A 20483-nucleotide genomic window follows, 5' to 3' on the forward strand; every position below is an offset into this window, starting at 1 on the left:
CAGCATATCTAAAGCAAGTTCAATTTAATTCAGTAACATTCATACAGGCTTATGTGTAACTTGTTTGTGTCCAAAAACTTTGTAGGACCACTATACTGTTCTCTATATATGTCATAGTTCTGTTACCCTCAAAGTAGATTTCCAAAGCTTTTGATTTTTTTTTTTTTGTATAGGATCGTGTGTATCCAGACCTGCAGAGACTGATGTCACAGCTTGAAAAATCCTCAGTGGTCATGGGAAAAGATACACAGTGGGAGCAGATATTAGCCAGAGCAGCCTGCGTCAGAGACATCTGCAGAGAGAGGTCTGTTTCCCCCAAAACCTGCCACCATAAAACTGGAGTTCATTTAGTAGTTTGATGCACTGCATATTCCACATGGGACGCCATGCTATCACTGTACCGGCTTCTGACTGTTATAGACCACAGAAACCATTTACCACCAAGGGTTCGATTTCAAAGATTACCTGAACAGTTACATTCAGTCACACCTTTCCTGTATGTCGTACATATTGTTCCAGGCCGTACCAGCATGGAGGAGACATGCTGGCTGCCATCACCGACACGCTGATGCAGTTCTCCAGGAAGGATCAGGCCACTCCTGCTGCTCTGGCACTGCAGGGCTTACAGGAGCTCTGTAGAGCTGAGGTCAGTATCTTAGCTTGTGAAGATACTTCACAATGTAAACGTGAGGATGAAAATGTATTTTTATTTCTAAAACCATTAGTATTGTTTTGATTGGGTAGATCAGCGCCACTCTGGTCCTTATGTGCCCTCCTGCCTCAAGAGGCGAATTATAATTTTTTCTTGACTCAACAGGATTTTTGTTTTATTGGGAAAGGATTTTAGATTTGTACAGGCTCTGCCAACATTTTCGTTATCCTTAATATTTATATTAACATTTTTTATTCTTTAAGTGTTTTCATGATATATTTATTTATTTTAATATTTATTATTTTCAAAATATAAATATATTAATTATGATTCATTTTGTAGTCCATTTTAGCCTGTTAGATAATTTTAGGTATTTATAAAGTTGCAAGTCATAACAATAGATACACATGTTCCTGTACAGTAATACAGTACGTACTGTTCAACAGTTTGGGGGCAAATACAAACCGTCTTATTCTCACCAATAACTAATTGTTAGACAATTGTTAGACTTTCTATTTGAATATATTTAATTCCTTTGATGTGTAAGCTGATCATTCTTAAAACATTTTCATGATCATTCAGAAATCATTTTAATATGCTGTTTTGACACTCAAAATCATCAGTATTGAAAACAGATGTTTTTTGTGGAAATTTCAATTAATTATTTTTATGATCCTTTGATTAAAGTTCAAAATAACAGCATTTACTTGAATATACAACTGTAACAAAAATTAAATAATAAAGAGTAACATTTTAAAAAAGAATAAAAATTGTAACAATGTAAATGTCTTCACTGACACTTTTGATCAGTATTCATTTCTTAAAAAAAAATCACTCTGATTCCAAACTTCTGAACATTAGTGCATTGAATAAAGTATTTTATTACACAAGCCAGTGGGCCATTCTTACTGTTGTTCTGCATTTAGAAATTCTTCTCATCTCATCCATTTCTGTTCAGGTAGTTGATATCATCTCTACGTGGAAGGCTCTCTCTCCTAAGCTGTGCTTTGACACCAGACCCCTGGTTCTGAAGGCCACAGCTGAACTTCTGGCACTAGTGCCCGCTCTAAATGTCAAAACTGAAGAATATGAGGTACTAGAACACCAACCAATGTTTTTGATTGTTAGATGTGTGCTATTTTTATCAGTGTCTGAATTCATAGTTAAAAGATTTATTTCTCTCCACATTTCGTTCGGTATGAATTACTTCAGGTCTTATGTGCTTTTTTTTTCAGAAGTTCAGAAATGAGGCAGTCAGTGTTCTATGGGGCCACGCTCTTAGTCAGGTGAGCGCTGACATTTTCATATGGTAATGAGCGAAGGGGCGCTCGGGATGGCTGACTAGTCGTTCAGCAACTAATGAAAAGTCATGGTGCCATTTTGTGTATCTGCAGTTTATTTTTTTTATTCTCCTAGCAATTGAGTATACGGTAATATTTCAATCTTTTTGGCTTCATTAGGACCCAGAGGTTGCAAGTCAAGGTTATAAAGCGCTCTCCGAGTACCCTGAACCATCTCACACCGTCCTACACTTACCAGAGCAGGTGACAACATTTGCTAAATATACTCACATTATTTTGGTTTAGCTATATATACTTCGTAATGTGTCTGTAATGGGGATATGATCTTGCTTACAGGTCAGACCCGTACCAAAGCAGCCTGAAGAAGAGGAAGAAGGGAAAGAAAATGAGAATGAGAAGGATGAAGATATTTCAGTACCAGGGGTGTCATATGTGAAGCTAGTTTGTCTTACACCACAGCCCGTTTTACCAGGTATAATCATAGAATCACAAGCTCTTGAACATAGTTTGACTTGCATTTGCAGTTATTTTTGAACTGTATCAAACCACAAAACTTATTCATCTCGCCACAGTGGTGCTGATGAGGCAAAATTCAGAATCTTTTGTAAGTTGTAGATGACACTGAAATGAAATTCAGTAGACGTTTACTCATTCTCATGTTGTTCCAAACCTGTATGACCTTTTGTTTTTCTGTGTAGCACAAAAATTATATTTTGAAGAATATTTTGAATTATTTTTTTTGAATTTGAATTATATTTTTAAACTGTACAGATGAAATCAATGGCAACAGAAACCGTTTGGTTGCCAACGTTTTTAAAATATCTTCTTTTGTATTAAACTTAAAATTAAAACCTTAAAATTAAATACCTTGACATTTCGACTGTATTATTTTACAATTTGTGCAATATTATATTATTCAATTGCTTCGCATTGAATAAACACTATTCGATTCTTGTTTCATGTAACACAATTGTGTGTATCAACTGTTATCATCAAATACCATTATATCATTCAAATTGATAGGTTATTTAATTATAAAATTTCAACGTAGTCTTTGTATGAATTTATGTTGGGAGGTATTCGTTAATTTCTTTCCACACTACTTAGTAATATCAGGTTAAAATGGATTTTTGTTGCAAGACGTGGCAACATACCATTTGTGAGCAAATTGTAATATATGAATATTATTGTTATATGAGACCGTTCTTATCTGTGAATGAATTGAATCAGTCCGAATGGCTGATGTATTTGTTGACGTCACAAAGATCTATATATTATTAAGGATTAATGCTGATTGGATTGTTTGCTTTATACTTAACCTACCTGTTCGGCTTATTCATTAAATAAGATTATATGAGGGATACATTCACTGTTATCTGGTTAGATAACAAGCCAGCTGGCTGCATTTTTACAGTGGCAGAAGAAATAAATTAGGACAGATTTTGTGTACTGAAATTTTACATATCATAGACCCAAGGTGTGATCCTTTCGCAGTTACTGTTATGTAATTGTAGCTGATTTCCATAATTTTACAGCGGTAATGTATTCAAAATAGCTTGATGAAATAAAACTTGAGGGTGGTTCAGTGTTCTGTACTTTAATTTGCGACATAGCAAACCCACAACAAAGACTGCAATGCCATAAAAAATGACACGATGTAGAATATGTTAGACTTGTATTGTTTAACCTATTTAATTCATGAGTTTTGTCTTCTAATGCAGCCCTTGAGACCTTCCTAACGGCTCTAGTCAGGCAGGAGATGAACCAAATGCCCCGTGGCGTGTACCATTCAGCTCTGAGTGGAGGGAATTTGCGCTCTGACCAGGGAAAAACTGCATCTGGAATTCCTTCTTTCATGCTGAAAACATATGAGAAGAACAAGCAGCCGGGTCTAAAACCTGGCTTAGCAGGTAAGTAATACTGTATAATGCTTGATTGTCGCAAAAGTCACACATTGCATAATTGTATTTGCCCTGTTGAATGTATTGAATAAACGCACAGTTTGTTGGTCTGTTTCAGCTGGGCTTCTACTGTGTTATGACCTTCCTGTTCAAACTGACAAAGATGGACGACCAATCACACGCTTTCTTGTCAGTAGAGGGCGGAGTTATCAACAAATGTTAGCCACCTTTATTCATGAGGTACCTTCCAAGCTTGTTTCCGATTGTTTCATCAAACATTTAACTGTGTATTTGATTAAAACGAACATTTCTCAGTCTTTTGCTCCTTTTCCTCTCAGGTGAACATCCAGCCCTCTGAATGGCATCGCTCTCTGCTCTTGCCCCAGGCCTGGCGGGGCTTCATGAGCCGGGCTTACCATGCAGCCCTCCAGGTGATTCTGTGTAATGCTTAAACCACCAAATCAGACGTATAAGAAGGCGACTAGCTTTAAAATTAAGATAATGAATCATGAGATTAAATTAGATGTAATAATTGTCCAGGGTCGAAAGGCAGAGCTGGAGATGCTACAGAAACAGGGTAAAGAGAGCCTGGAGGAACTGCAGTACAAACAGCACTATGCCTGGCTCTGGTAAGATTCACTTATCCAGGTTTGTGTCAAACTTCATCAGTGTGGTCTAAACAAAAATACTAGAAAAAATGCTCTGCAGTAATAATGATGTACTTAATAAAAAACTGCAGTACTTTTGCTTATATTTAAAGTCTACTAAACTGGAACAACTGATTTTGTACTTAATGTGTTTTAATTGTGTGGAAGTAGTGCTTAAGTCCAGCTAAATGTATACTGAAGTATATTTTTGATTGTGCTAATGTGGACCTATTGCAAGTATTCTTTAGGTACACTTTGAATATCTTGCTTTTAAAGACAGATATTACTCAAAGATCATATAATTCATAATATTCAAAATTGTACATTGTGCAAAGCAATATGTCTGAACTATACTTCAATATGTTTGAACTATGCTTAGTATGAAATGCATGCATTTTAAATATATAACCTTTTTCACTAGGGTATTTTGTAACATAGTCTTTTTTGTGTTGAAAGATCGGTTGTGTGTGTGCGTGTGTGTGTTTGTGTGTGTGTATAATGCGCACACTTTGTGATTGTCAAAAGTTAAAGGTGTTTATACAGTGATTATCATTTTGTATGGCTTGAACATAGATATTACAGAAAGGTGTAACATGATTTGCTATTTTCTTCATCTATAAAGGTTCCCCATACCAAAAGCTGGCATCTTTTTAAGAAACAAACAAAAAGTGCACGTTACCTACCTAGATATATTACATTTTGTTTTCTTAAAAATCCAATAGATGCAAATAAAAGTTGCTCAGTATGTACGTTGATTAGTAGTTCAATTATACAGTACTAATAGACCTAAAAACAGACGCCTAAGAGCCACAGACGTCATAGCTGGCAATAAACAGCTTCTTGCAATGCATTATATTTTATTTTAGCTCAGAAAGCTTAGCACTTTCAGAAACTGTCAAGATGAATGCTGCGCTATAATGAAAGCCTTTAAAGACTGAAGTGTAATTGGAGCTTTGCACCATAGGGAGGAACGTGAAGGTATTATTTTATACATCTTGCTTGTGTCAAACCATCCAGAGCCATTGAATTGTGATTGCTCTGGCCTTTTCAGCTGCTCTGAAAAGCCTTTGAATGGAGACTGACATTTCAAAGACACATACAAATGCTTGCACATCACCATTACTCAAATTCATATAATCTTTCAATGTAAATCTGTTGGCATGTATAGGTTGTTATTGTTCACACGGTCTCTCGCCATAATATGCCCTATCGCATAACCACGCGGTCTGGCAGAACATCATAACTCAACCCCCAGGACGCCATTTTGACGGCCTGTCAGCCCTTGAGTGATTGATGGGATAACATGTTCAGATGGCAGCCAGAACTTCATTCCCCATGGCATCACGAATTCTCGTTTGTTCCGCAGTCTTTGTGCAATACAGTTATTCCTCTCCTGGGAGCTCAGGGCAGTCTGTATGCGGTCACGTGCCCTGAAGCACGCTGGGAGGGTTGGATGGTATGAGACCACTGGGATTGTAGGGTTACAGCGTTTGCCTCCGCAGAAAGAGATGTCAATTAAAGATGGTTTAAGCTGGAGGAAATGAGCTAGACGTGTCTGATTTTGTCAGAGCAGAGTCCAAAAAACGTGAGACTGCTGGTAAAATGATTTGGTTAGGCTTTTCTCTAATTTGATGACCTTTTTGTTCTTTATAAACGCATACGTTTGAGAGAAAAATAAAAGACTTATATTTATGCTTGTTAAAGGGTTAGATCACCCAAAAATGAGCAAATTAGCACGTTTTTTACTCACCCTCAAGCCATCCTTGATGTATATGCCTTGATGTATTGTCCTGGCACTTCTAAGCTCTATCTTTGCAGTCGGCAGGTGTTTCCCCTTTAATAGTCCAAAACAGGTTAAAGGAATAGTTCACCCAAAAATGAAAATTCAGTCTTTATTTACTCACCCTCAAGTAGTTCCACTTCTTTATGAATTTCTTTGTTCTACCGAACACAAAGGAAGATATTTTGGTTTGTCACAAGGCTGTTTTGGTCATTATTGACTTCCATAATAGAAAAATAATACTATGGAAGTCAATGGTGACCCAAAACAGCCTGGTTACGAACTGAACAAAGAAATTCATACAGCTTTGGAACTACTTGAGGGTGAGTAAATGATGACAGAATTTTAATTTTGACCTATTCGTTAAATAAAATGAAAAATGGCAAATTAAGACCTCCTGTGGCGAATCCATGCTTTTTTTTGCAAGATAAATATCCATATTTCTAATGTAATAAACACTTTTCTGTCACTTCTGCTGACTGTGGTAAGTGTTTAGCCGGATGACATAGGACATATGCATTGTGTCTCTGGGATATGGAGCAAAGGAACCATGTTTCCTTACTTTAGCAAAGGAAAACCAGTCTCCTCTTGGTTTATAGCGAAACATATTTTTCTTTACAAATCCTATTTTTTGCTTCTAATTCAGGACTGGCATTTTGTTTTGTTTTCTCTCCATGCTCGTCAGTAATCACGCAACTTCAAAGTCTTATGTAATCTGCCGGAACTGTTTCTGAGTGCCACAGTCAGCTGGAATTTTAAAAAAAGGTGTTTATTACATTATATACGATATGGAATATGAATATTAATCTTACAAAAACACATGAATTTGCTACAGGAGGCCTTCATTCACCCCCCTGGAGCTGTGTGGGGTACGTTTTGTTATGTTAGCATGTGCTTTATTTAACATGTTTTGAACTGTTAAAGGGAAATAACCACCCAATGATAGAGCTTAGACGTGACAGGACCATTTTTGTAATATAACTCAAATTGAATTCATCTAAAAGAAGAAAGTCCTATACACCTGAGGGTAGGTAAAACACATGTTAATTTAAATTTTTGGGTGAACTAACCCTTTAAGTCTGTTAGTTTTTGTAAAACCTGAAGATTATTTACTTCATTTTTTGAGAATGATTCAAGACAGTCTTCTTTTTCAGTAAAAGCAAGAACATCTGACCTTTTAAAATTGGATCTAGAATTAATGGAGAATTGCAATTTTCCTGTCATTAAGATTCATAACTTGAAATCTTTCAACGTCGTCCAGCATTTCCATGTTTAAATTGGATGAATCCCAGATTTTCAGTATGGTCTCAGACTTTTGGGAGCCCTTGTACTGTACATAGTTGTGCGAATGGTACCTGAGCTCTTAAATCATTGCCTGAGGAGATGAAAGCTCTTCTTGTCAGTCTGTGGAGCACTTTAAATCATATCTCTCTTTTTCGTCCTCTCTCTCTCTTTCCTCAGGGTCAGAGACCAACTGACTGATGTGGTCAAATCTGCCGCCAAGTGAGTTACTAAAGCTGCTGATATTCTTTGTTTTTTTTCTATTTTTCTTTGTGTTTTTTCCCCCTGCAAGCCTCTTTTCAGTCTGAACTATTGATTTTTTTTTTTTTTTTTTTTTTTTTTTTTTTTTTCTAAATATTTTATTATTAAATAGAGGGCTTTATATTCAGAATCTGCTGTTTGCTTTTGTTCACTGTAGTCTCATTTTTCTGTGCTATATCGATTAAATGTACGCTTATAATTACTCGACATTAACATTTTCAGGTTTGTTTTCAGCATCGATGATAATCATTCAGCGCTGCTGCAGTGTTCTGTTTTAAATTAAATTCATATTTTATCATTTTGTCTCCACTGTGACAGAGATAGTCCGGTTGTTCAAGGTAATTCTATCTTGGCATTAAGTGGCCTGGCTGTCGTCTTAACCAGATATGAGAGCAACCTTCCTACACAGTCTGAAAGTGGACTTGAGGTGAGAAACGGCTTTATCCATGGCTAGTTGCATAAACTGTTTAGATTATAGCCCAGAAAGTATTTTTTTGGTCTGCAAGGCTGTTCATAACCATTTAAAGTCAGTTACATAAAAATGCAGACTAACTTCTAATTTGAATTCAAGAAGTAAGTCTGATTACCACTTTCTTTTTAGTCTAACTAGATCTTAAAATAGTGACTGTTTATGCATCTGGCCCCCAGAGCAGTTACTTTTTATTTATCCTACTGCCTGTCATTTCTTGGCTTTCCTTCTTTTCTTTTTAAGGGAAAACTTCCCAATAAACTGTCATTTTCTGTTCATAGGTGGGTCCGGACATCCTTCCCACAGTTCATTGGCTGTCGATGGTGATTGACACGCTGCTCAGCATTGTTAGCAGTAACAGTAACCCTAAAGGACAAGTCTTCCCATGGTTCATTCATGTGAGATGCAACTTTTTGGAGAAATGTATTTTTAGAGATTGTAATCATTTGATGTATATACTGCACCTTATTTGAAACCTAGGTGACACTTTATTTTAAGGTGTCTTTGTTACACACATTACTTGTACTTGCACATGTTACACATAAATTATTATAATAACAATAAATTATGCATAATTACATGCAAGAAACCCTACACCAAACCATACTCCTAATACTCCTTAACTATATAGTATCTTACTTAGTATTTAAATATATAATTATACTATATCAAAGACAGTATTAAGTTATTATTAAATATTTTGTTTTATTAAACTATATGCTGTGAAATCTATAATATTGCACCTTTTTATTTTATAACAGGTAGAAATTACATACTGGTAACACATTACAATATGGTTCAATTGATTAACATTAACACATAATTAACAAGTATTTTTACATTATGTATTAATGTGGGTTAATGCTGTTCTATGAACACAATAATGATTTTTAGTAATTCTTGTATGTTTAAAATATATTAATATTGACAACTTGATATGTATTAGTTTATATGTACAGGCTAACTTTAACCTACAAAAGGTTTGTTCGATACCGACATTTCTGTTGAAAATCCTAGAGTGCTATTTGTTTAAATAAATGAATACATATTTTCAGCAAGAACATATCAAAGTGATCAAAAACAAAGACATTTATGTTGCAAAATATTTCAAATAATTTATGCTCTTTTGATCTTGTTCATCAAAAGAATCCTGAAAACTGTTTTGAACATTGATAATAGTAAAAGTCTATTTCATGTAATCAGTGTTATCTTGGATTTCTGAAGTATTACGTGGCACTGAAGAGTGGAGTAATTCAGCTTTGCCGTTGTAAGATTAAAATATTTGAAAAGAGAAAATGGCTATTTTAACCAGTACAAACCCCAGACTTGATCAATAGTGTAATTCATCATTAACTAAAATGAAACTCCTTTAATATAGTGCAAATATGACATGATTTTATTTGTCTCGCCCTCTTTAGCGCTCGTACTCGGGTGAGAACACAGCGAGTTTGATCGCGCGCTCCTGTGCTGCTCTGGGTCTGGCGTTGCTGGTGCCGGTGCTGGTGACCTCACGAAAAGAAAACGTTCCCGCTATCCTGGGCACGCTAGAGGCTGGACTGCCAGGATCGCCCACCGCGGAGGAATCTCAGGCGCTGCAGTTTCATAGCGGCCTGGCTCTGGGCATGTTTCTAGCGTGGCTGCATGATGAGAGGGTCAGGTGTGTGCTGAGAGTCTTTAACTACTTTTAACTTCTCACCAAAAAGATTTAATCGCTGTCATGTTTGATAAATAAACTACATTTTTGTTTACTCCAGTGATATATCGGGTCAGTCGGTGCCAGAGCTGCTGATGAAGCATCTGGAACGACTCGAAGATTGCTGCTTTAATCCCAATCTGGAGTATAAGTTAGTCTGTCTAATCGTTTGCATCTATCTACAGAAAGGGGTCTCAACCCTTGTCCTGGACAACCCTGATTAAACTCACCTGCCTGTAGCTTACTAGTAAACCTGAACAACTTAATTAGGTTTTAATAAGGTTGGAGCTAAAATTTGCAGGATAGTGGCCCTTGAGGAGCAGGGTTGAGAAATCCTGGTCTACGGTATATTCTTCATTGCCCCTGTACACTAATAGACTCTTTGTTTGCTCTTTGTGTCTCTCTCTCAGTGCTGGTTGTGTGTTAGGTGTTGGGTTGGTACTCAGTTCTCTCAGTAGCAGTAGTCAGTCTGAACGGGACCGTGTGCATGTGTCTCTCATGCTGGACAGACTCTTGCAGACCCTGCAGGACAGCAGCAATATGAGCCGCATGCTGCAGGAGGTAAAACCATATTGACTGTGGTGTTATTAGGTGGTGTTTTGAGTCTTTAGCGGGGAAATGGCTTGATATTTAGTCTCTTCTACTGTACGTTTGTTTAGAGTTTCCCAAAATGGGGATCACAAAATCCTGGTGGTTCTTGGGGGAAATAATAACAATTAAAGGGTTAGTTAACTCCATAATAATTTTTCCCTCTTATGTAGTTCCAAACACGTAAGACCTTTATTTATCTTCGCAACACAAATTAAGATGTTCTTCATGAAATCGGAGAGCCATCTGACCCTCCATAGACAGTAACACAACTAAAATTTGCGCAAAGACAACAAAATTAACATAATTTATTTAGCCATTCTTCTCCCTTGAGTTACGTCTTCCACCATTTTTGCATGCATGCTTCAACATAATTGACATAATCAGCGTTGCATACGTATAAGCGTTGTATAATGCCCTGTGACACTCTCTAAAATGACGGAAGACATAACTCTGTGAAGAAGAACGGTTGAGTAAATTGTTATTTTTGGTTTCTTTGCGCAAAACTGAAGTTTTGCCAATGTATTTATTATGTTTCTGGATCATTTCATTTGTGTTGCTTTGTATTGAGGGTCAGATAGCCCCATATCTTAATTTGTGTTTCTAAGATAGACAAAAATCTTTTGGAACGGTAATTAAGGACAGAATTTTCATTTTGGAGTGAACTTACCCTTTAACAAAATAATGAAGATATGGAACTAAACCGAATTAAATAATTGAAATAATTTATGATACTTTTTGTAAACCTGAATATCACATGGTCATTAATCGGCATGGCCATTAACATGCAAATGTGTTGAAAATATTAAGATAATAGCATAAAATCCTAAATATAAAGTATTTTGAAAATGTTTTGGGCTGAAAAACAAATGTGTGGGAATTCCTGCTTAAGCTGAACAATGTTTACAAATCAACGTTTCTTGTGTTTTTATGTGTCTTGTCGGGTATCAGGTTTTGGCCTATTCTGTGGCATGTGTTGGTGTTTCAGCATTTAGCACAGGCATTATTGAGGCCAGTAAGGCCGAGGAAAGCATGAACACACTCCGCACCCTAACAGAGGAAAGCCAACAGGTGAGAGCTTAAATCAACTTCTATAAGGAGAATCATAAACTGAGATAAAGCTACTTATCTTAAAACGCTTTTATTCAAAGTGCTTTACTTTAAAATACTTTTATGATTACATTTTTAACTACTAAGCTTTTTTAAGTGAGTGTGGTTTTGTGATGTATTTTTGTGCGTGACTGATTGAAAACTACATATTTCGTACTTTATGGCATTTATTTCATTTTTTTAGACACCGGGCTTTGCTTTGGCGTTGGGACTGACCGTGTTTGGACTGTCTTCTTTTGGTCATGGTAAAGCAGTGGACATCCAACCTCGTCTGCAGGCCGCCTGGACCAAGATACTGCTGGCAGAGGTGAAGTGGTTCAAAATGCACTGTTATTTCCGCATGTCAAACATATTTTAATCTTATGCATGCTTTTAAGTCATTATTTTATGTAGGGCTACCACTAAATTACCCGTACCAATGCTGCTTGGGTTAAAAAAGTGGAAGAAACAGAGGAGTGTTTTAGTTTATCTTCATGACTAGCAAGAAACAGTGTGTTGTTGTGCCCTAGTAAGTGAATTATAGATCAGGATCTGATCTAAGGTACAAGTCCAGAATTTAAGGTAAAGTCTTTCTCTTCCCAGTGTCTCGAAAGCTCAGGCATCAACACTAAATCTCAGCTTTCATGAGGGAGAAACTAAACTCTAAACTACATTTTTTTCCCTTACTCCAGGGTTGTCCCACAATGCAGAGGCTGTCTGCCCTCAACGGACTGATCGCATTAGTGGGATCAGAGACATCTCTCATTCAGGTAATTCAATGTGCAATTCGTGCCTATGTCAAGCCTTGTGTTATATTAGTACCTTGTAGGATGCTAGACACTGTTCCAATTTAAGATATACGTGTTGGCATTCAGTACCTTCAGTGCAAGACTTGAAAATAACACACCAGCAGTGTAATAAATCTTGCTTCGGCTCGAAAGTTGTTTTTTTTTTCAATCCTAGTGAATGTTAAATATCTCGAAACATGACTTTCTGGTATATTACCCTACATTAAGTCCATTATCGCATGTTGAGGTGCCATTAGTGATAGCAGTTAAATGCCAGTCTCATATGGGCACTGCCCTTTTCACCCACACCTGTGCCAGGCTGCTCTTTGTGTGGCAAATTACACTCCTCCATGCCCACCCACTTTCCAGACACTCGTATACACACACACACACACACACACACACAGCAAAAGCTGTCTCGCCTTTTTAAATGCAAATGCCACCGTACTTGGAAGGTAGCCAGGAAGTGTCGCCATAGTAACGGTGGGACTTGACAGCGGTCTGCAAGGATTTTCTCTCAGTGTGAATCGGAGCCTTGTGAATGTCTCGGATTACTCTGCCGCCCCACAGATGAAAAGATTTGTGTTAATGTGTCTTTAACCGACTTAAAGTCACTGAATAAACACTTTAAAGCACATTTTGGCGCATTCAGACAACCTCGTCAGTTCTTGAATTAAAATCTTGAATGCGGCTCATTTAGCCGGTGACTGTTCCTTTCAGATCGAAACTTGTTTAAATCGCCCACCCAAACCAACAAGATTTTAAAAACTGATTGTTCTCCATTTAGTTTAGCTGTGTTTGGTAACTTGCAAGTACAGGTAAGCAGGTCATCAAGGCCAATATGTAACCTACGTGAACTTATAGGTTTAAAAATAGCTGTAACGGTTGCTGGCCACATGAGGGTACTGTAGAGTTAATAGAATCCATCAGTAAAAGAATACAGCTTAATTTTTACACGTTTTAAGTGGATAGATTATTAAAATATATTTGATAGTAAATAAATAATACAGAATTTATCACTTGCGCTCACCAAGGCGGCATTTATTTATTTGATTTATTTAATATTACAGTTTTTTTTTTTACTGTATTTTTTTATCAAATAAATTTGATGGTGATTATTCGTGTTTAGTACTTATTTGTTTTAATGGAACTACAATACTTTTTCAGGGTTTTTTTATGAATATCGGAAGCACTTCTGCAATTATTTTTTTATTTTTATTGCAATATAAATCTCTTTACTGTAACATTTGATCAGTTTAATGCATGTTTTCTGAATAAATGTGTTGTAACCAAACAAAAATTGTGTAGTCTTGTTAAAGGATTTTATTTGTTGAACTAACCCCCAGATAAAAAAAAAAACACCAACCCGGATTACTGATCTCCAGTTCATTTGAGTTTGACACCCCTATTCATGTTCTAGAACCCTATGACCTTCAGAAAGTGTGTTTTTATCTCCATTAGCTGAAGAGCGAATCAGAGGAGTCCTCACAGCAGCAGGGCAGACTGAACGAGGTCATCCGAGCCATTACACAGGTAGAAATTTCTAATAAAAAATGTAAAAGTATATACTGGAAGTAAAACAATGAAGTAACAACAATTGAAGTTAGTTTTTTTTTCTCTCTCTCTCTCATTCCCATCCTCCACACTAGATCATTACTTTTTCAGGAACAATAGGTCTGCAGTCTAATGGAGCATGTCTGCTTGGACACCTGCATCTGGCCCACATATCCAGCAGCCACAGCCGAACCGCAGGTTAGATTCAAAACATCGTCTTCTGTCTTTTTTGCTGTTGATAATAAGAGTAATAACAATGACATAATAACATTTATTAAAATTCAACTCAATTTAAATATATAAATACATTTGTTAATTTTATGTTAATTATTATTGATGTTAATAATAATAAGTCTTTTTATTTGATGAAAATGTATATTAATCTTGAAATGTTTAATATTTTAAAATAAAAATATAGTAATATTATATAACATAATATATAATATAATAGCAAAAGCTGTTGTTAATAATATTTTTTTAAATATAAGTAACAATAATTACATGATAACCTTTTATACCATACCAAGAATATATTTTACCAAGAATATATTAACATAATAATTATTTGTTAATAATAATAATAATAATAATAATAATTACATTTTATGAAGCAAATAAATTATATAGCGTTTATTTGCAAAAACGCATAAATCTTTTTTTTTACTTTCAAAAAGCATGTTTTTTTATTACTTAGCTGTATTTTTTTAACCTAATTCAAACTAATAATTCAACTGCAGTTTGAGATTAATTGTAATGAAATATTAAAAACCATGATTTCTTGCTTATTGCAAATTAGCTTTTCATATATTATTAATTTTATGGTTACTTCTGCTATTTACTACTACTACTACTACTACTACTACTAATAATAATAATAATAATAATAATAATAATAATAATAATAATAATGAATATATGACTGATACTGTGCAAATGGTCATTCCCAGTTAAGACCAATCAAATTTACTTTTTCATCCCACTTTAACAGTTCCTCAAGACTTTGGTTATCTCCCAGAGAAAAGTGTCATCCGAGCTTCAGTAGACTTCATCACTGAGGCAGGAAGGAAAGGTAACACACTATCTAATTTTGAAAAAGTGATGGCATTGCATACTGATGTTGTGATTGTGTACAGGACCTGAGTTCACTCCTCCACACCAAGTGAAGACGCTGCTGGCCGCTTTAGAGACGGTCGGTGGAAGCTTCCAGTATCCTCCAGTCAACTGGAGCGCCGTCCTCTCTCCGCTGATGAGACTTGGCTTTGGTGAGCTTCCTGTTCTTCATCATCATCGCTAGCGTTCTGCAGATAACACCCTGATTGTGTCATTTCTGAGGAAGCATGATGCTGAAGTGCTCACCTGTAATTGTTACAGGTGAGGAGGTGCAGCATCACTGTTTAGCGTTAGCTGCCCATCAGGCCCAGTCTTCCCAGAGTGCCTCGCTTTTCCTCGCCATCTGGCTTGTGCCTCCCCTGGTTCACAGTCTGAGTGTGAGTATTTCTTTCTCTCTGTGTACAAGACATGTTGGTCTGGTCTCTTTGGTGTCTTCATACACAGTTGTTGATGTTGTAATGCTGGGTTTTCACTGGTTGCGTTTTATATGCTGTCTATTGTACCTTTCCTGTGAAGCACTTTAGTTTTAACATCTGTTGTTGTTTTACTGTCTAGTATCAGGTTTTTTTTTTGTATATTTTAGTGGTTAACTGGTTAGTTGTCACTGACAGTTTTAGATATTTCAAAAAAGCACATCTGTTTAGCTGGACATGGATGGATGGATGGATGGATGGATGGATGGATGGATGGATGGATGGATGGATGGATGGATGGATGGATGGATGGATGGATGGATGGATGGATGGATGGATGGATGGATGGATGGATGGATGGATGGATGGATGGATGGATGGATGGATGGATTGATAATTCCTAATTTGACATAATCCAACGCTTTGAAATGTTACTTTCAGAGATGCTTAAAAGGAAAGTAGCAATCAGTAGCTAATTATCTCATAGTGTCTTCATCTGTATTCCTTATGGCTTTCTGGCTTCAAAACGTCACACTGTTCAGTCATTTTCTCTCAGTCTGCTCTGATTTTCTCCACAGCTCCACACCAGGGCTTCTCTCTACGAGTGCCTGAGCTCCTGGATGAAGCACGTGGCTGAAGACAAACTGCAGGTGTATGTGGTCAGTCTGGCCGTCCAGCAGTTTAACCCGGACACACGTCCTCAGCGCCTGCCCATGTGTCTGTCCATCCTGACCGGTCTGGCCAAAGCCATGGCGCTCCCAAACCCGCCACAAAACTGCTGGACCGCCCTGTGCTCTACCACTGAAAAGATCTATAAGCTCTTACCTGATAACATACCGGTATGCCCGAGATGTTTCATAGTTAATCACGTTGACTAAGACCTCGACGTTTAGCCGGTCAGTGATATTTTTTCTGCTGTTTTGTAGGCTGGTGAGGTGGACCTGTATGAAGCCATGTGTTCATGTCTGTCTGAACTGAGCGACACTGAGATAGACCGCATAGTCAAAGTCACTGAGGTATAGTATAACTCTAATGTTAGTGATTTATGGCTTTATAAATCTGATTGTGCTGGAATGTTTCATCATGATATGTAGTAATACTATTTCGCTTCAGGGTAATGAAACCACTTACTCACTTTATAAGCGCAAGACGCATAAAAAAAGACAAAAAAAAGAGGGATGACTGAATATCCAAATGAAATACCTGCTGTTTTTCATTAAAATGTAAATAGTAAATATAATAATGAATTGCTGATGTCAGCATTTATGATGTTTTATTATAGACATTTTCAAAACATCTGCAGAAAGGAAGTGTTTTATTGCAATGTCTTTTATTTTTATATCTTTCCATCTTTCTTCATGAAGATGCCTTCTGGTCTTTTCCTAACCATGTGCTTCCAACTTCTTCCTGTATTATCAAATATCAAAAAAATTATTGAATAAATGTATGTATGTATGTATGTGTGTATGTATGTATGTATGTATGTGTATATATATATATATATATATATATATATATATATATATATATATATATATATATATATATATATATATATATATATATATATATATATATACAGACATATATATATATATATATATATATATATATATATATATTATTCTTAGCACCTAGTTTATTTTTCTGCCATTAGCAAAGACTTTCATTAATTCCTTTCCATTATTAAACAATTTTGCAAAAATGTTTTTGTTGGTATTAGCAATGAGGCTCATTTTATGCAAGAAAACGTAATATTTTTTTGGCCCCTCAAATATGATGCATGCATAATGCAGAACTGTTTGCTGTGATGAATAGTTACGCTTTCATCCATGGAAGGTTTTCTTCTCCTTTCATGATAATTAATGATAATCATAATTCATGGCAAGAGCATAGGACAGCTTCTGCAGTTTTGTAATTTATCATGTAATGTAACAACCATTCCAGAGCAATTTACAAGTGAAATGACTTGCTCAAAGGTGCACTGAGAGTGGCTAGACATTAAATCAACAGATGTACAACCCGTTCTTCCCCACTTTGTGCTCCCTCTACAGGCTAATGTTGAAAAAACAGCATTCATCCTATCCTACTTGACCTCTAAAGGCAGAGTCCCTCTGCTCGGACTCAATGATGTCATCAGTACCATCCTCCAGGTGGGCAATAAGAAACGAATCAGCTGGCTTCTCCTGCAGGCCCTCCACCAATCACGGTTCGCTGCTAGTCCCAACACCGGTATGTTAATAATACTAATATACTATAATGTTATTGGGAAGAGGTACGCTACTGTTCGGGAAATTGTTCTTTTCATTCATCAAGAACATATTAAATTGGTCAAAAGTTACTTTACAGATTTTATTTGAGAACAATTATGTTTTAAATAGGTGCTGTTATTTTTACTTTATCGATCTTGAAAAAACTCTATCACTGTATCCACTGTATTAATAAGAAGAAATGTTTGATAAGCACCAAATCAGCATATTAGTATGATTTCTGAAGGATGCTAAAAATCGCACCACAGGAATAAATTACATTTGAAAACACATTAAAACAGAAAACGGGTATTTTACATTCTAATAATAATAATAGAACTGAAATAAAAAATACGACATATGGATTTTAAAAAGACAAAAACGCTAAAATGAAATGGAAAATGGAATGGAAAAATGTATGTGTTGATTGTTGATTCAGAAAACACAATGTTTTGTTTGTTTTCAGGGGTCTCCAAACGAATGGAGTGGCTTTTGGAGTTAATGGGCCACATCAGGAATGTAGCATACGGATCTCCTTCTGTTAAATGTGTCAGTGTTATAGAGGTGTGTGCCGTATAACTGCACTGCGTAATCTGCTGTTTAGAATTGATTGACTCTAGTTTCTTTTAGGTCTGTTTACAATCTTATGTGTATTTGCCTCTCTAAAGAGCAGTCGCTGCCATCTGCTCCAAGTTTTTTTTGGTTGCCTTGCTGTTGGCTTAAATATATAAAGTTCTTTGCACCACGAAACACAGCGGCAGGAAGTAAGATACGACCCCGTTCACTGATTTAAACATAATGTCCGTCATCACCCCGCAGGGCACAGATTTCCTCCTTGGTTTGTTTGCTGCAGCGGTGGTGTCTTGGGCTGACCACTGTGCCCCGCTTCTCGTTGGCATCAGGGCCCGGTGGTTTCCCTGGCAACAGTCCTCTCAGACAACAGCCCTGTCCCATGACCTCTATGTCAACCCTGATGGCACCGAGCTGTTGCTCAAAGCCTGCTTACTCGGAATCCCATGCAGCATAAAGCAACTACTCGCCAAAGAGCCGTGGAAGTCCCAGTCACAGAAGGTATGGCATCTTTTGTTGTTTTACTTTTTAAATATGTGCAGTTCTGATGAATGGTCTAAGGTTTCATGTCCATTATACTTTTTTGGCATGACAAAAATACATATTACGTTAAACACCAAATTGAATACTTGCAGTGTCTGAGAATATATGCAGTATCCATAGTAAGTTCATGTTTTCATGTTCATCTACACTACTTTATTTAAAAGTTTGGGGCATTAAAAATGTTGAAAAGTTGTACTGCTAAATACTTTTGTGAATACCTCCGTGAATAAAAAGTTTAAACATTTATATGAAATAAACATTTATAGTTTTAGTTAAATCTTCCTTTATTAATAAATAAAAAAAAAAGGTTCTTTCTTCATGGTTTCAGTTCATCGACTGGCTCTTCAGTATTACAGAAGGCCCTAAACTAGGTTTCTCTGAGACTGCCTTACTTACAGCGAAAGGTGAGACTCTTTGTTTTAGTCAAATTATTATTTCATACCAGTCTTTAATTTGTGTTTTAAAAATGTTGATAACAAGAAGCAAAGTATTATTACGCGAGTTGATAAGAAAGGATTGTTACGTTATTTAGAGCATACATTTGACTCTCTTTTGTATGTCGTTCCGTCTTAGCGATGCTAATGGCTCTTAGATCCAGCTCTGAGTTCAAGAAGAAGGGTGTGTGGACCAGGGCGTACGGCTGGTGATCCCGCTGAAAGCTCTGACCCAGCAAGGACACCATTTGTTTACGTGCGTATTCAGAGTAGCATCTACATAAAGCACAAGCTTTCTAGATCATAAACTCATAAACATGTCTGTTACAAACCAGAATGAACACATGTCTAATAAATATCATACACATACACACACACATATACTTATGGAATGTGTGTGTGTGTCAATATATGTGTGTGTATGTATATATATATATATATATATATATATATATATATATATATATATATATATATATATATATATATATATATATATATATATATATCATAGCATTCAATAACAAAAAAAGAACAAAAAGGTCCTTTTCATTTTATTTTCCGCTTTTATGCATTGCATGTAAAATGTATTGACCATTCTCCTGTGACCAATTAAGTATGTAAAATAAATACATCTGTGCCACACCAAATATGTTTTTCTTCTTCAAGAAGCTTGCACCGTTTACATGAATCAGTTTTTAATAAACACTGCAGATTCAGCTTAGCTCATGTTTCCCATCAGACAAACGCTGAGGCCTGATGGCTTGTAATAGTATCTTAAGCTTTGCTGTGGGGCCGATACAAAAGTAACTCCAACAGACTCGCATACTTTAAAGTGCTAGAATGAAGGTAGAAGCTCCAAATTCATTAGTCACTTAACGTTTATAACTCATACTCTGATCATTGTCTGCAAGAAAATATACACTGCTGTTCAAATGTTTGTTCCCCGTAAGAAATTCTTATGTTCAGTGTGAATGCATTAGTTGTAATGTTAGAAAATCTGTTCTAAATAAATGTTGTTCTTTTGAACTTTCTATTCTTAAAAGAATAAAATAAAAAATCAGTTTCCATAAAAAATATTAAGCATCAAAAAATTTTAACATGGATAATTAATAATAAATGCTTCTTGGAAGCATTAGAAATGTGATTTCTGAAGAACC

General features: G+C 36.1%; 1 protein-coding gene across 2 annotated transcripts in view; it reads left to right on the forward strand.

Annotated features, from left to right (window-relative positions):
• Window positions 1–19734, forward strand: part of focad (focadhesin) — a 41040-nt gene extending 21306 nt beyond the window's left edge. For both annotated transcript variants that reach the window (XM_043244620.1, XM_043244621.1), the window contains 31 exons: window positions 174–304; window positions 520–646; window positions 1611–1745; window positions 1888–1938; window positions 2113–2196; window positions 2290–2425; window positions 3675–3863; window positions 3973–4094; window positions 4193–4285; window positions 4395–4483; window positions 7743–7784; window positions 8142–8250; window positions 8574–8690; window positions 9711–9949; window positions 10047–10136; window positions 10396–10546; window positions 11525–11644; window positions 11868–11990; window positions 12355–12432; window positions 13912–13983; window positions 14100–14202; window positions 14993–15073; window positions 15138–15266; window positions 15376–15491; window positions 16106–16366; window positions 16454–16543; window positions 17582–17759; window positions 18243–18340; window positions 18596–18847; window positions 19218–19293; window positions 19463–19734. In XM_043244620.1, the coding sequence (XP_043100555.1) occupies window positions 174–304; window positions 520–646; window positions 1611–1745; window positions 1888–1938; window positions 2113–2196; window positions 2290–2425; window positions 3675–3863; window positions 3973–4094; window positions 4193–4285; window positions 4395–4483; window positions 7743–7784; window positions 8142–8250; window positions 8574–8690; window positions 9711–9949; window positions 10047–10136; window positions 10396–10546; window positions 11525–11644; window positions 11868–11990; window positions 12355–12432; window positions 13912–13983; window positions 14100–14202; window positions 14993–15073; window positions 15138–15266; window positions 15376–15491; window positions 16106–16366; window positions 16454–16543; window positions 17582–17759; window positions 18243–18340; window positions 18596–18847; window positions 19218–19293; window positions 19463–19536 (3756 nt within the window). In that variant the 3' untranslated portion in view covers window positions 19537–19734. The remainder of the gene's footprint in view (window positions 1–173; window positions 305–519; window positions 647–1610; window positions 1746–1887; window positions 1939–2112; window positions 2197–2289; window positions 2426–3674; window positions 3864–3972; window positions 4095–4192; window positions 4286–4394; window positions 4484–7742; window positions 7785–8141; window positions 8251–8573; window positions 8691–9710; window positions 9950–10046; window positions 10137–10395; window positions 10547–11524; window positions 11645–11867; window positions 11991–12354; window positions 12433–13911; window positions 13984–14099; window positions 14203–14992; window positions 15074–15137; window positions 15267–15375; window positions 15492–16105; window positions 16367–16453; window positions 16544–17581; window positions 17760–18242; window positions 18341–18595; window positions 18848–19217; window positions 19294–19462) is intronic.
• Window positions 19735–20483: the final 749 nt, after the last annotated feature.

This window comes from Puntigrus tetrazona, chromosome 7 (genome assembly GCF_018831695.1).
Source record: "Puntigrus tetrazona isolate hp1 chromosome 7, ASM1883169v1, whole genome shotgun sequence".
In the NCBI taxonomy this organism is placed as follows: domain Eukaryota; kingdom Metazoa; phylum Chordata; class Actinopteri; order Cypriniformes; family Cyprinidae; genus Puntigrus; species Puntigrus tetrazona.